We start from the raw sequence: 13774 nt of genomic DNA, 5'->3' as shown, positions 1-13774 counted from the left end.
GAGGATGTAGACTTGCATTCAGACATCATTTATTGACAGAGATGAGGTTAGTTTTTATTTGTGAACCAGCCTATGAAAACCCAGCCAAAGTCATTTTTTGTGATTTACTCTTTTCTACATAAAATCATCCTACGTAATGTAAAGAACATGTAAAAATATAACCTTGATATTTTTAATATTGCCTCAATTACGTCAAATCTGAAAGCACAATGACATTTTTAGTCTGTACTCCGGCGCCCAAAATCCACCCAGCCTTGATAATCTGTAATGCAGTCCTCTCTCTGAATGATCTCTGTCAAAGAAGAACAGCAAGAATGTGATCATGTCTGACAGATACAGATGAGGTATTTTTATAGAAACATACCTGACAGTGCCTGTAAAATCTGCCGGGATATGAGCTCTCGCTGGTCCTCAGGTAGAGGTGACCGTCTCACACGTGTCTCGGGTATTGTCCGGTCAGCCTGTGGTGTGGACTCATTGGTGCTCACTGGAGGGTCTTCAGAGAGAGGAGAGGCCACACAGGCCACCACCAGCATCACCGTTACTGCCAATGCAATACATCTGGCCATCATTCTGCAATTGTTTAAAGGCGTTTTTAATACAACTAACAGTTTTAGGATATAACACACAGGACTGGTTATAGGTTTAGTGTCATTTGAGTGAAATTTCTCTGGCCCTTACTTATAAACCTTTATATCTGAAAGCACACGGTATGCGCAACTCTTTCCCCTCCAGCGTTTTTAGATTTAGAACGATGATACAAACATACACATAGAGTAGGCTATTTACTGCTTTAGGATCCATACATGTTGTACTGTTTAAAATGTGGGTAACAGCGCCATCTACTGCATAATAGCGGAATTGCTGTAAAATAACTCGTCATTGGCGGGAAAGAGTTAAATATCGGATTAGTTTTGTACATTTAACTGTACAAACATGTTACTTTCTTTCATTACAGAACTAAAATTGTATTCAGTAAAAATGTTTTTGAAGTGGATGACCTTGGCTGAATAATAAAGAAGCAGCCAATAAGAGCTCAGCATAGGCCTATGGGAATTCCTTCAATCATTTTAAAAGCCTCTAAAAATAAAAAAAGGTGCCTAAAAAGTACATATTTACAAATTCTAGGCAAAGAGTGAAAACACTGAAGACTCTAAAAAATATTTTGATTAGGGCTGTCAATCGCATCCAGAATAAAAGTTTGTGTTTACATACTATATGTCTGTGTACTGTGCATATGTATTTTGTATTTATAAACACATTCACATACATGTATATATATGTAGGAAATATTTTGATGTTTATATTTACCAATCATTTAAATTGACAAATAATTTAAATGTTTATACATTTTTATATGTTATATTTTTCTTAAATATATGCATGTATGTGTATGGTTTTATAAATACAAAATGAATATGCATAGTACACAAACAAATATTATGTAAACACAAACTTATATTTTGGATGAGCCCTAATTTTAATTTTATTTTCAATTTTATTTACAACATAATTCCCAACGATACATTTGTGTTCTAAATTCTATATTTAGAGTTTATGAATGTATATGTGACCCTTATCTTTTGCACAGTAACGTGTTAAAAATATTTTAATAAAAAAAACCATTACCTGAATAGTCACAAGCCAGAACACGGTCCAACACCAGGTTTACAGATCTGTTATCCAACACCATGTGCAGCTCCTTTTATATTTCATTTCTGAGGTAAAAAGAGTGTTTATCAATAATATCAGATAAGTACCACTGGGTAGGAGCATGCTTACAGACTACGTCATACATGACAGTAAATGGAACCAGTCCTTGGAAATTCAATAAATGATCAAGAAAAAGCACTTAAATAGCTATTAAAGAGAAACAACATACACAGACTTTGGTTTGCAGAAATGAACCAGGTCCAGCACATGCATAATTGTTTTTTAAACATCTTATAAAAGTTCAAATCAATTGTGTTAACACGGTTTAAAAATGTATTATTGATTCAAATAAGCTGGAGACAAACTCTGACGCACTGCTTTTCATTTTATTGTCAGTGAGGAGACCATATCTTCCTCTCTGGATCATTACATTTATGTACATAAAGATTTTCCCTTGACGGGATGTTCTTCAGTATCAATAGCCTACTGTCAACTGAGATTTATTCAGTTCATAAAGTACATTGAGGTAAAGTACATGACATCATGGTGAAAAACTATATCTTTCGATTGAATAATAGCTGATGATGAATAAACTGCAATCTAGTGTGATAAACTTTACATTAGAAAAATAAAAATCGCAAACATGCACGTGCTTCTAACTGTACTGTATGTATTTGACCTATTGTCTCCTATGTGTGGCTACACTTGAGAAACATTCAGTAGGCCTATAAACAACTAAGCTCTCACGCTCGGGCCATTCTAATAGACGGAATGAGAAAAACTCTTTAGGAGTGTCACTTATCTGAGTCAGACAAAGAAGAACGTTGTAATGTTTTGTTTTAAAACATACTTTTAAACAGCTGGTATCCATTTAACAGTTCTAGATAAGTCTCGCCTCTCCTCACACAGATATTTGATTATGCAAATATCAAGTCAAATATATTTTTCCGTTGAAAGAAATGAACTTGCCCTACTGGCTCGCCTTGCTTTGGTATGTTTTTTTAGCCTTCCCAGTTTATATTTCTCAATAATTGTTTTATATTGATCTCTCAACACCTGTAGCTTTCTGTCAGGGTCTGACTGAGCCGTGCTGTCAATCTGCATGTTCACAGAGGCGCTTTGCTGCTCTAGCAACATGCACAGATCCTAAATAAAACGAGAATTGATTGTGAATTATGAGAATTGATTGTGCGATAAATGTATTGCGGCAACAGATTGATCGAGGAATGGGTGTGGCAAATGACATGGTGGGTGATCTATTCATAGGTTTTCTTAAGCAACATCAGGCCAGCGTGCGGTTCTCCAGGTCTGTAACAGACAGTTTAATCTCTCCTTAAACCCCTCTCAGTCCAGGCAAATCTGCTTTACAAGCATACACAAGTTCTTACTCGCATATCTGCAAAGCCACAAGGTAAAAAAAGATCATATAAACTTACAGTATAAACGATGTAGCGACCAATACTGTAAAATTACAAATACACACAATTTTAAATGAATCACAAATGTTTTTGTAAACATACAGCATACACCTATACTTGGACATATTTAAATAAATGTTTATTTATTTATTTACATATTCATTTTCGTATTCATTTTTTTGCACTTATTTTATAATTGGAGTCAACTAAATGTAACCTCTTACCAAGCGGCCCTATTTTTGAGCATTGTATTGATCGCAAAAACAAGTTCAGAACATGAATGTTGGTTGTTTTAGCTTTCAAATAATGCATAGGTTTTGATAATTGATTAAATGTTAATGTAAAACAAAGGTAATAAATGCAGACATGCTACAAAAATGCCCTTCTGGCCTGCCCATGAGCCCTGTGCATGTTTACTGTGTTAATCTAATTGATTTGTCTATTTGAATAGACAAATTATAAAAGTTATCTCAACTTTCGGGAGTCAGTACAACTAACAAACACGCAAAAAGAAACTTAAAAAGATGAGTTTTGATTTTTTTACAGTGTGCATATGGACAAATCTGAAATTTGGTACCAAACCTGTTTTATGAGAAACAATGATATAACCTAGTTATTTTTTCTTATATAACACTTCACAATAAGGTTGTATTGGTTAGCAATTAGTTAATGCATTAGTTAATATAAAATAACAACGAGCAGTGCCATTTTTTTTCGCATTTTACAGCATTAATCTTTGTTAGTGTTAATGCCATTTGTTCATGTTAGTTCATGTATTAACTTAATGTTAACAAATACAACTTTACATTTTAATGTATTAGTAAATGTTGAAATTAACATAACGTAGGAATAATAAATGCTGTAGAAGTCGCTATGCATTATCTAATGTTAACAAATACAAACGTATTGTAAAATGTTATACAATGTTTGTAAAAGGCATTTTTTGCTTTTCCATATTCGTTCAACTTGTGTATTCAGCAGAGCATCCATCAGATTCATTCTGCCATTAAACTAATGTGACACGACAAACATTAAACTTGCTCAAGCTTGGTAAACCACACATCTCAGCAACAACCATCAATAGATCTCACCTGTGATTTACATTCTGTCATGTCAGAACGGAGTGAATAAAAAGGTAAAGCCTCTTAAGTAACCGTCTCTGTCAAATCATTGTCTCCTGAATGTTTGGATTTAGCCCCAGATCAAAACAGATTAGCAGCTTTAGGAAATGTAAAGGAGATATATGTAAACTCTTTTTTAAGTTAAATTTTGACTCATGCTGTCAGACTGTGTAAAAGAAAGTGATCTCTGATTCCATTTACAAGCCATTCCATTTTGGCAGCAGAAGTCTGACAACATGATTGAATTAAAGTTTACTTCAGATTTAGCTAAAGACTTTTTCTTCACTCGGTTCTGACATGACAGACAATTTATTTCAAGTGAGAGCCATTGATGTTTATTGTTGAGATGACTTCATGAACCCAGATGTCAAAGCAACAGGTCTCACACTGCCTGCACCTGGACCAAATGTTACCAAAGACACTTTGCAAAGATGGGGTGTAAGACTTCAACCCTTTATCTCTGTAGCAAAGTAAATTTAAATGAATGTTGATGAATGCAGATGAATACACACATTAAACTAATTTGTAAAACTAAAAAAATATATAATGGATCACAGATAGGTTATATAATCGTTTTTCTCTGGTAAAATGGGTTTGACTGTCTCATCTGTTTTAATAATAAATCAGCAGCCAAGTTATTTTTACCGCAGGTGTTTTAACTGGAAGCAGACTTATATGCAAAGTTGCAAACAATAGCACTTCATACAATTCAGTTGTAGGTGTAATGGTTTTAAAGCTGCTAATCATTTTACAAGGTTTGGGCAGAGGTGTTTAACAGACAGGTTTGGGAAGTCTATAGATTTAATCTTCACATGGGCACAGACAGGTTTTCACTCACATTCCATGTACTCAGCGGTATTTGAAAGCTGACGCTACGTAGGACGTGAGTCACGTGACAAATGATTTTGCACTGCTTGGGCCTATATAAGACAATGTCTGGTGTGAATTGGTTTAGACAACCTGGCAGTGAACTGAAACATTTTGACTTGCAGGTACACTTCAGCTCATCACATTGACTAATCATGTCAGTCCGTCGCAGCAGTAAGTCCGTTAGCTCTCAGGTATCATTCGGGTCAAGAAGGAGGATAAGTACCTCTAGTAGAGTGGTCACGAATGGTTTTGAGAGTTCAGGTTTTGGATATGGAAACTTAGGCTATGATGTCTTCTCCAAATCTCTCACATCTGGTTATGAGGTCCCGCTGTATAGCAATGAGAAGCAGACAATGCAGAATCTCAATGACCGCCTGGCATTTTACCTGGAAAAGGTAACATATTTTTGTTTAATAATTAAGTGTTATTTTATATTTTTTGTTTTGTAATAAATGCTCTTTAAAACAGAATTGTTACAATAAAAGTGTTATTTAAGTGTGTGTATATGTTTTTTTCTCTGGCTTGGATCAATACATAAATTAAAATGAAAATAATAATTTGCAATCATATTCTTTTTTGTCATCTTATAGCATGCTAATGGATAGAGGTTTTATCACACACATTTTTCGGTCGTTTTTTCATTCTTAAGTTTTTCTCAAGTCCTTTTCTTAAAATCATCTGTAATGGTTTACAATACTAAATTGTATAAGAAAGTAAACAAATAAACAAACAAATTCCTGGTCTACTGTAACTGTTTTAAGAATACTATATATCAATTATATATATAGCTGAATGCAAAATTCAACTGAAACTGTATCAGACTTCCGAACTGTAACAAAAAGTTGCTTTAAATTTTTAAGTACAATCAAATCGGCTTCATATGTCATTTCAACTTGATATTTAACACATTACTTCAAAAAATACAAAAAGGTATCCCACAAACCCAATAGGGCTCAGATGCAGGACAACAAAAGAGCGAATTACACTGCAAAAGAACGTAATTTTACTTTTTTTTTTTTACATAATTTTCACGTATAAGGTCCAAAAAAACTGTAATTTTAGGGAATTATTAAGGAAGTTTTTTTTTTTTTTACAGATTTTTCATATGAAATACGGCCAAAAAACGTAAAATTTCTGAATTTACAAGAAAAACATGCGATTTTACGGGAAAACTGTTATATTACGGTATATTTATGGCGCCCCAGCTTCATTAATCAGTGATCACCCTCGCACACCTGCAGAGGTGTAAAGAGTACCTGAAAACCATACTTAAGTAAAAGTACAGATACCTTGCAGTGAAAATTACTCCATTACAAGTTACAAGTCACCAATTCCAAAACGACTTCAGTAAAAGTCTTCGAGTATCTGATTTTAACACTTGAGTCAATCAATCAATCAATCAATGTAGGCTCAAAGCAGCACTAGTCCTCAACACTTAAGAGACATGTCAGTGAAAAACAAGAAACAGTCGATTCGTGAGGAGAGCAATTGCATTTATTTTCTTAAATCATAATAAGACTGAACACCTCAAAATTGCAACAAATCATGGTCGACACCATAACCTGCATCTATTACAAACACCCAAGTCTCATTTAAACTCAAGTGCTCATAAGTAAGCCAACATTCTTCAAAAAGGTCTCTTCAATATAACGGATAAATAAAATAATGTTAGGTAAAATTAAAAAGTCAAAGCCAGCGATTGTCAACTACCTGATAATGCACTCGTATATTCACAAAAAGAAGTAAGGGCAAAATTCACAAAAAGTACCTTCAATGCCCTTTAAATGGCAATATTAATTCTTCTGTAGCAAAAATAAACTGCTGCAAAAAAAAAGATAGGTGCCATGCAAAATGTAATGTGTAATTGCATAAGTCATTACAAATGTAGTGGAGTAAAGAGTACACATACAGTACTTGTTCAAAAATGTAGTCGAGTAGAGAGTAAAAGTTGCTAATATCTTTAATACTCAGTACAACTAAAAAGTAGCCAAGAAGATACTTAAGTACAGTAACTAATTACATTTACTCCAATACTTTACACCACTGCACACCTGTAGAAATAGGTGCATCAGAAAAAAGACCAAAATTGGTCTGCAATCAGGAACAACAGAACAAACCCGCACACTATCAATCTTGCAAAATTATTAAAATTTATTTAAATACAACGTTTCTGTTCATGACCTTCATCAGGTATACGGTCATGGACCGAAACGTTGTATTTAAATAAATGTTGATACTTTTGCAAGATTGATAGTGTGCGGGTTTGTTCTGTTGTTCCTGATTACAGTCTTCATAAAAAAATGTGGTCAAAAACCGTCAAATTACAGAAAGGCCACAAATTTACAAAATTGTTTTTTGTAGGTATACTCTATGGAGAAGGCCAACAGCAAACTGGACCTGCAAATTCAGACATTTTATGAGAACAAGAGCCCAATGCAGAGCAAAGACATGAGCAGTTATTTCAAAACCATCTCAGACCTCCGCACACAGGTAATCCTGCTGTCAATCATCATCAGGTCACAGCCCTAAATTACTGAAATGCCATGATGTGAATTCACATACCACACTTGTGGAATAAGATTTTTAACCTTTTCTTTTATGCAAATGAGTTTTAATGCTCATTTGAATTAAGAGAGTTTAGGGTGGAGATCGTCTGGAATGTAGTTATTTTAAAAGCGATTATAATCTGGTGTTTGAAGCAACACAACATACTTTAACTGTATGTTGAAACAAACATTAACATCTTATCCAACATCTCAGGCTTGACTTGGTTCTGAAACATCAAATATAATAAACTTTTATTATTGCAGCTTTATTTTGTCTTTACATCAGAACCTAATTAATCTCATGCACAACTTTTGTCCTGAAAAGATTCTTAGCCGTTTTGTGCAGAATTCTGAACTCCGCCTGAAACTGGACAACACCCGAATGGCAGCAGCAGATTTCCAGATCAAGTGAGTGATGTGAACACTTTATAAATGAGAGACACATGACATATTGGAGTTTTATTCATAATTAATGTTGGTTGCTTCATCTTTATTACTGGTAAAAAAAAAATCTTTCACCTTGTGGCTCTGCAGGTATGAGACTGAGAAGAACTTGCGTATGATTGTTGAAGCAGATTTGCCTCGACTGCGAGGGGTTATGGGAGAGATTAAACTATCCATCGCAGACCTGGAGAACCACCACACTGGACTGACAGAGGAGCTGCTGTACCTCAAGAAAACCCACGAGGAGGTCAACCCACCATTTCATTATTCATTTCATTTCCACAATAACACATTTATCACACAACCAGTTAAGTTCACACAATGCTTTCCCTCTTCTTTTACACAGGATCTGCACATGTTGCGAGCAAAGCAAAGCGGCTCTGTTAACGTGGAGATTGACAGCGCAACTCGTTCAGACCTTGGCCAGATGCTGAAGGAGTTGAGAAGTCAGTACGAGACCCTTGTTGAGAAAAACCGCAGGGAGGTTGAACAATGGTACCAGACCAAGGTAAGCCAGAAGGACAAGTTCCTTTCCTTTACTAAAGGAAAAATAAGCTTTCTGGGGTGAGATAACGCATCTTAAAAGTCAGGTGGGAAAGTTGTAAAACCAAAGGAATATCATTTATCTCTGACATTTACAGTAAATCTTCAAACATTTAAATGGATGCCAAGTGTCTAAAAGCTTTAAAACAATAGAAAACAACACCCTGTTTTATCAGAATGAACTTCTATAATCCTCTGTCAAGAGTGTCAGGAACTTTGCTTTTGTCCGGCTTAAAGGTACAGTGTGTTACTTAACCTCAAGTTACACATGTATGAATTTCTATGTTCTTTTGAACATAAAAGAAGATATTTTCAAGAACGTGGAAAACCAAACAGCTCTGGGGCACCATTGACCACCATAGTAGATTTTTGTATGGTAGTCAATAGTGCCACAGAACTCTGGTTCCAAACGTTCTTCCAAATATCTGTCTTTATGTTCAACTTGTGGGTAAGTAAATGATGACAGAATTTTCATTTTTCTTTAAATCCGCACTCCTTTATTTCATTCAGTCTTTCAGAATGGCCCAAACTTGAGACAGTTTATTCATTTTATAGTAATAAAATATTGAGAGTCTCTAAATGTGTTTAATATGTACCCAAACTCAGAACAACAGGTTACATCATGTTGTACAGCAATCTGCCTGTTATTATCGTCACGTGTTTCTTATTGCACACTGTGTGTTGTCATTTCTTAAGGTGGAGATGTGGCGCACTCAAGTGTCCAGCAGCCGTACTGACATCAATACATCTCAGACCGAATTCACTGAAATCAAGAGAACTGTTCAGAGCTTAGATATAGAACTACAAGGGCTTATTACACTGGTACCATCTCACTCTTTAACTTTATGACGTCTTTCTTAAATCAGTGTGATCACTGTGATCAATAAAATCGAACTAAAATGAACAATTAGATCAACATACAATTAAATACTCATTTTAAAGTACTATAACCAGCATTTCCTGTTTAATCTTTCACTTTCCCCATGCATATATATATGAAAATACTTATATGAATGCTTTAGAGGATTTGACCTTTTTTACTCACCTTCTTGGTCACAGAAACAGCAGCTGGAGCAGAGTCTGGTCGAAGTAAGGGAGCGCTATTCGGCCAAGCTGGGTCAGCTTCAGATATACATCGACAACCTGCAGGAGGAGCGACAGAGACTTAATACCGACATACAGGAACAGGCCACAGAGTACCAGCTCCTGCTGGACATCAGAATGAGACTGGAGACAGAGATCGCCGAGTACAGGAGGCTACTGGGAGGAGAAGAACACACGTATGTAGGACACGAAAAGGGATAGTTCACCCCCAAATGATTTTTTTTATCATTTACTTACCCTCGAGTTGTTCCAAACCTGAGTAAGTTTTCATCGTTCTGCTGAACACAAAGAAAGATATCTGGAAGAATGTTTGTAACCAAACAGATCTGGGGCACTATAGACTTCCATAGTAGGGAGAAAATCTATTAATGTGCCCCAGAACTGTTTAGTTTCCCACATTCTTTCAAATATCTTACATTTACATTTATGCATTTGGCAGAGGCTTTTATCCAAAGCGACTTACATTGCGTTATACTATACATTTGTATCTAAGCATGTGCAATCCCTGGGATCGAACAAATGTTCAAGTTCAAGTTCATTTTATTTGTATAGCACATTTATAACAGCCACCAGGCTGACCAAAGTGCTTTACAGAAGAGCAAGATTATACCACGTATACAGAAACAGATCAGACAAAAATTGAATACAACCCGTTAAAACTCAAAAATGGCCATATCAGTCAATACACTATGGAAAACAAATTTCAATATAAAGAATTGCAGTAATCTAGACGAGACGTAACAATAGCGTTTTAGGTGTGAGAAAATATTTCATTTTGGACAGTAAGCGGAGCTGATGAAAACTGGATCCGATAACAGAAGAGATATGTTTATCAAATTTGAAATGCTGGTCAACCAGAACTCCTAGGTTACGTACCCGTGAGGATCTAAAAACGGATAAACTGTCTAACTCAGGGCCACTGAGAGTTCTCATTGGGACTGAAAACAATTACCTCGGTCTTGTCTTCATTTAGGAAGAGGAAATTTTGGGCTAGCCATGATTTAACCTCCTAAACATTGCAGAAGAGAAGTAATCGCAGTGGAATTGTTTCTTTTAATTGGTAGATAGATTTGAGTATCATCTGCGTAAAAATGAAATGACACGCCATGTTTACGTAGAATAGAGCCCAGAGGTAGCATGTAGAGAGAAAATAGAGAGGGAGCTAAAATAGAGCCTTGTGGAAGGCCACGGGTCAGGGGTTCACTAAAGCTTCACTAAAAACTTTCTATCAGACAGGTATGACTGAAACCATCTCAGAACGTTACATTTTAGACCTACCCAGGACTGCAATCTTAGTGAGGAGTGAGCAGCCTGTCCTTTTTCCATTTTCTTTCTACAATTTTGTCTTAGGAGACGGGTGTCAGAGTTTTGCCACAGTCCAGATTTTGGTTTGTGCTTGTGAGGCCTAAGAGGAGCAGTTGCATTTGCTCACTTAAGCCAGGCAGAATTCATGAGGTTAAGATGTCGATCAGCATCCAAGTCAGATAATGGTTGATCCAAGTGCAACTGTGAGCAACATTCAGCAAGTTGAAATTTTTGCTAAACTGAGGAGAGTAGAACCGAGAGAAGAAGATTGTAGTAGAAAAATGAGAGAGATCTGGAAGTATGGGCTTAAGGTCAGAGATCAGAAAATCTGAGAGCACAATATCAGTCACACTTTAAGCCCATTTGACAGTACAAGATCCAACGTATGGCCCTGAATATGAGTAGAGTCACTGATCCACTGAGATAGATTAAAAGCATCAATAAGATTAAGAAAGTCATGTGGCTTTGCAAATTAAATATTTTCTCCAGGTTTATGCTTTCAAAGCAAAATTACACCATATCTTAAAGTTCTCTTTTTGTTTGTCACGTTAATAGAATAAGGTTTTAAACAACATAAGTAAATAAATAAATAATGACAGATTTGTCATTCTAGGTAAAAAACGAGTTTGTTGTTTCTTGTTGTCTCCTGCAGGACTGTCATTAGCACTTCTAAAGCTTCCATGGTCAAAACAGAAACAGTGACCACAACAGAGATAAAGGAAGAGATAGAGGATGGTGAGTGAAGTAAAATCCATCATGTCCTTTAAATCATCCAATTATCATCTTGCATCCTAAATGGGAGAACAGAAATAAATGTATACTTGTCTGTTAAACCCCTGCAGTGCATAACCCTCATCTCCAGCGCCGAGTCAAGGTCATTGTGGAGGAAATGATAGATGGTCAAGTTGTTTCCACTTCTGTTGATGAAAATGTCCAGGACATCAACTGATCAGAAAATAAAATGCAACCTCGTGTTTAAAACTACAATAACAAATGTTAACACATAAATCGACCTTGTCAGTAGTTGGTAATGGGCGTCTTTAAGTGAGTTATTACGTTTTTTATTGAGTGGGATTTCTGAAAAATATATACACTGCAGCATAGAGTATACACAGGTTTTTCTAGAATTTGGTGTGAGATATGCTTTCAGGCTTTGTTTCCGGCTTTCACTCTGCCTAAATAAATTTAGGGCCAAATAAAAATCAGAGCATAGCCACATTTGTTATAGGGTTTTTTTGTTAAGATATAGTTTATCGCAGTCTGGAAATGCGCCGTCAGGCCAGTCGTGCATGCTGACATTAAGAGTACTCTGTTCATAGTAATATAAAGGAAGGCAAGAAACTGTTGTTCAGCAAGCTTTGAAGTGATAGCATAAAAAAGCCTTATGTATTCAGGTCATCTTTATTATTTATAGGTAAGAATCATGGTGGTATTTTTAAAAACAATTTGATTTGTCTTTAAATGATGGTTTAAAATCTACATAATGTTACTGTTTTGCATGACAAAATTAATAAATCATTCTTTGTGAGGACCATTCTTTGTCATGAAGTTGTTCTACTGTAGCAAAATGCAAAAAAACATTGTCACTTAAATACATTGATACTATTGCATTGGAAGTGAATGCCAGGGACAAGATTCTAAAAAGATCTGTACTCACTTTTACTCAATTCTTATAAGGGACATACAGGAATATGCTCACACGAGTTGCATTTAGGAAAAATATGCAATTTGATGTATTTTGGGACACAGACCACTAGGTGTCACTATACGTACGGCATAAACATTTGAAGCGGAACTATGTTTACGTAATTCAAAACACACAATTTGTGCTGCTGTGATTCGCAAGCTACTCGTTTTAGAATTTAATTTTTTTATTTAGATTTTGAACATAAAGGTTAGAATTAATCAAGTGAATCAAAAAGTGGGGAGATTACATGTAAAATCCCAGTGTCTGTCTGACGTAGTGCTGCATGACCACAGAATGGCCACGAGGTGTCCCACTACACTCATTATACATACTGCTATAGTTAAAACAGACACAGAAGGTAGAAAGCTTGTCTAAAATGTAAAGAGTGTTGGTGAACGAGAATGTGTGTAGCTCATAACCTTCTGCTGCAGAACAGTACAGTTCATCCATTTAAGGGACAGTTCACCCAAAAACGAAAAATCTGCCATCATTTGTAACTGAACAGTTCTGTGGCACCCTTGACTAATTTAGTAGGAATAAAAACTACCTTAGTAGTCAGTGGAGCTCCAGAACTGTTTGGAAGTTTATACAGGTTAGGAAAAACTTGAGGGTGAGTAAATGATGACAGAATTTTCATTTATGGGTGAACTATCCCTTTTAGTAATACATCTAACAGTGTTACAGACAGGTAATGGATTTTAAGGTTAAAGAAAGTGTAAGGCTGGTTTTGCAATAATAACTGGTATGAATAAATATGTAAAGTCAGATTGTGTGATTCATTTGTTACTTTGAGCAAAGAACATTTACAGTAGGCCTCGAGTCTAGTAGACAATGTCAGAGATGAAAAGATGTCATTCTGCGCCTTTTCCACAAAACCCTTCATGTGCATTTTACTGTAAATTGACTAAACAGAATAAAACATATACCTATGTACAGGGCTGGAAATGGACAGTGGAGACTCATGGATTTCAAGGGGGGCGAAGTTCTAGTTAAAAATTAAGAGGAATTTTACATTCTATTCACGTACAGCCTTCACTAAGCATAGTGCAATTTTCTGCAGAGGGGGTTTAAAAATATAAAAAA

General features: G+C 35.6%; 2 protein-coding genes across 2 annotated transcripts; one reads left to right on the top strand and one right to left on the bottom strand.

Annotated features, from left to right (window-relative positions):
* Window positions 1-49: 49 nt before the first annotated feature.
* On the bottom strand, window positions 50-1710 carry LOC130571390 (gastrin/cholecystokinin-like peptide). The gene is made up of 3 exons (XM_057362315.1): window positions 1630-1710; window positions 365-573; window positions 50-292 (listed from the first exon to the last, which is right to left on the bottom strand). Exons 2-3 carry the CDS (start codon window positions 570-572, stop codon window positions 219-221), a joined length of 282 nt encoding a protein of 93 aa, XP_057218298.1. The 5' UTR covers window position 573; window positions 1630-1710; the 3' UTR covers window positions 50-218.
* A 3504-nt stretch (window positions 1711-5214) lies between these two features.
* On the top strand, window positions 5215-12523 carry krt99 (keratin 99). Its single transcript, XM_057362763.1, has 9 exons — window positions 5215-5457; window positions 7424-7552; window positions 7934-8016; window positions 8143-8299; window positions 8399-8560; window positions 9292-9417; window positions 9655-9875; window positions 11657-11739; window positions 11847-12523. Exons 1-9 carry the CDS (start codon window positions 5215-5217, stop codon window positions 11951-11953), a joined length of 1311 nt encoding a protein of 436 aa, XP_057218746.1. The 3' UTR covers window positions 11954-12523.
* Window positions 12524-13774: the final 1251 nt, after the last annotated feature.

Source organism: Triplophysa rosa, linkage group LG20 (genome assembly GCF_024868665.1).
Source record: "Triplophysa rosa linkage group LG20, Trosa_1v2, whole genome shotgun sequence".
NCBI lineage: Eukaryota > Metazoa > Chordata > Actinopteri > Cypriniformes > Nemacheilidae > Triplophysa > Triplophysa rosa.
Note: the sequence above shows the minus strand (reverse complement) of the source record. Positions and strands in the feature narration are given on the sequence as shown.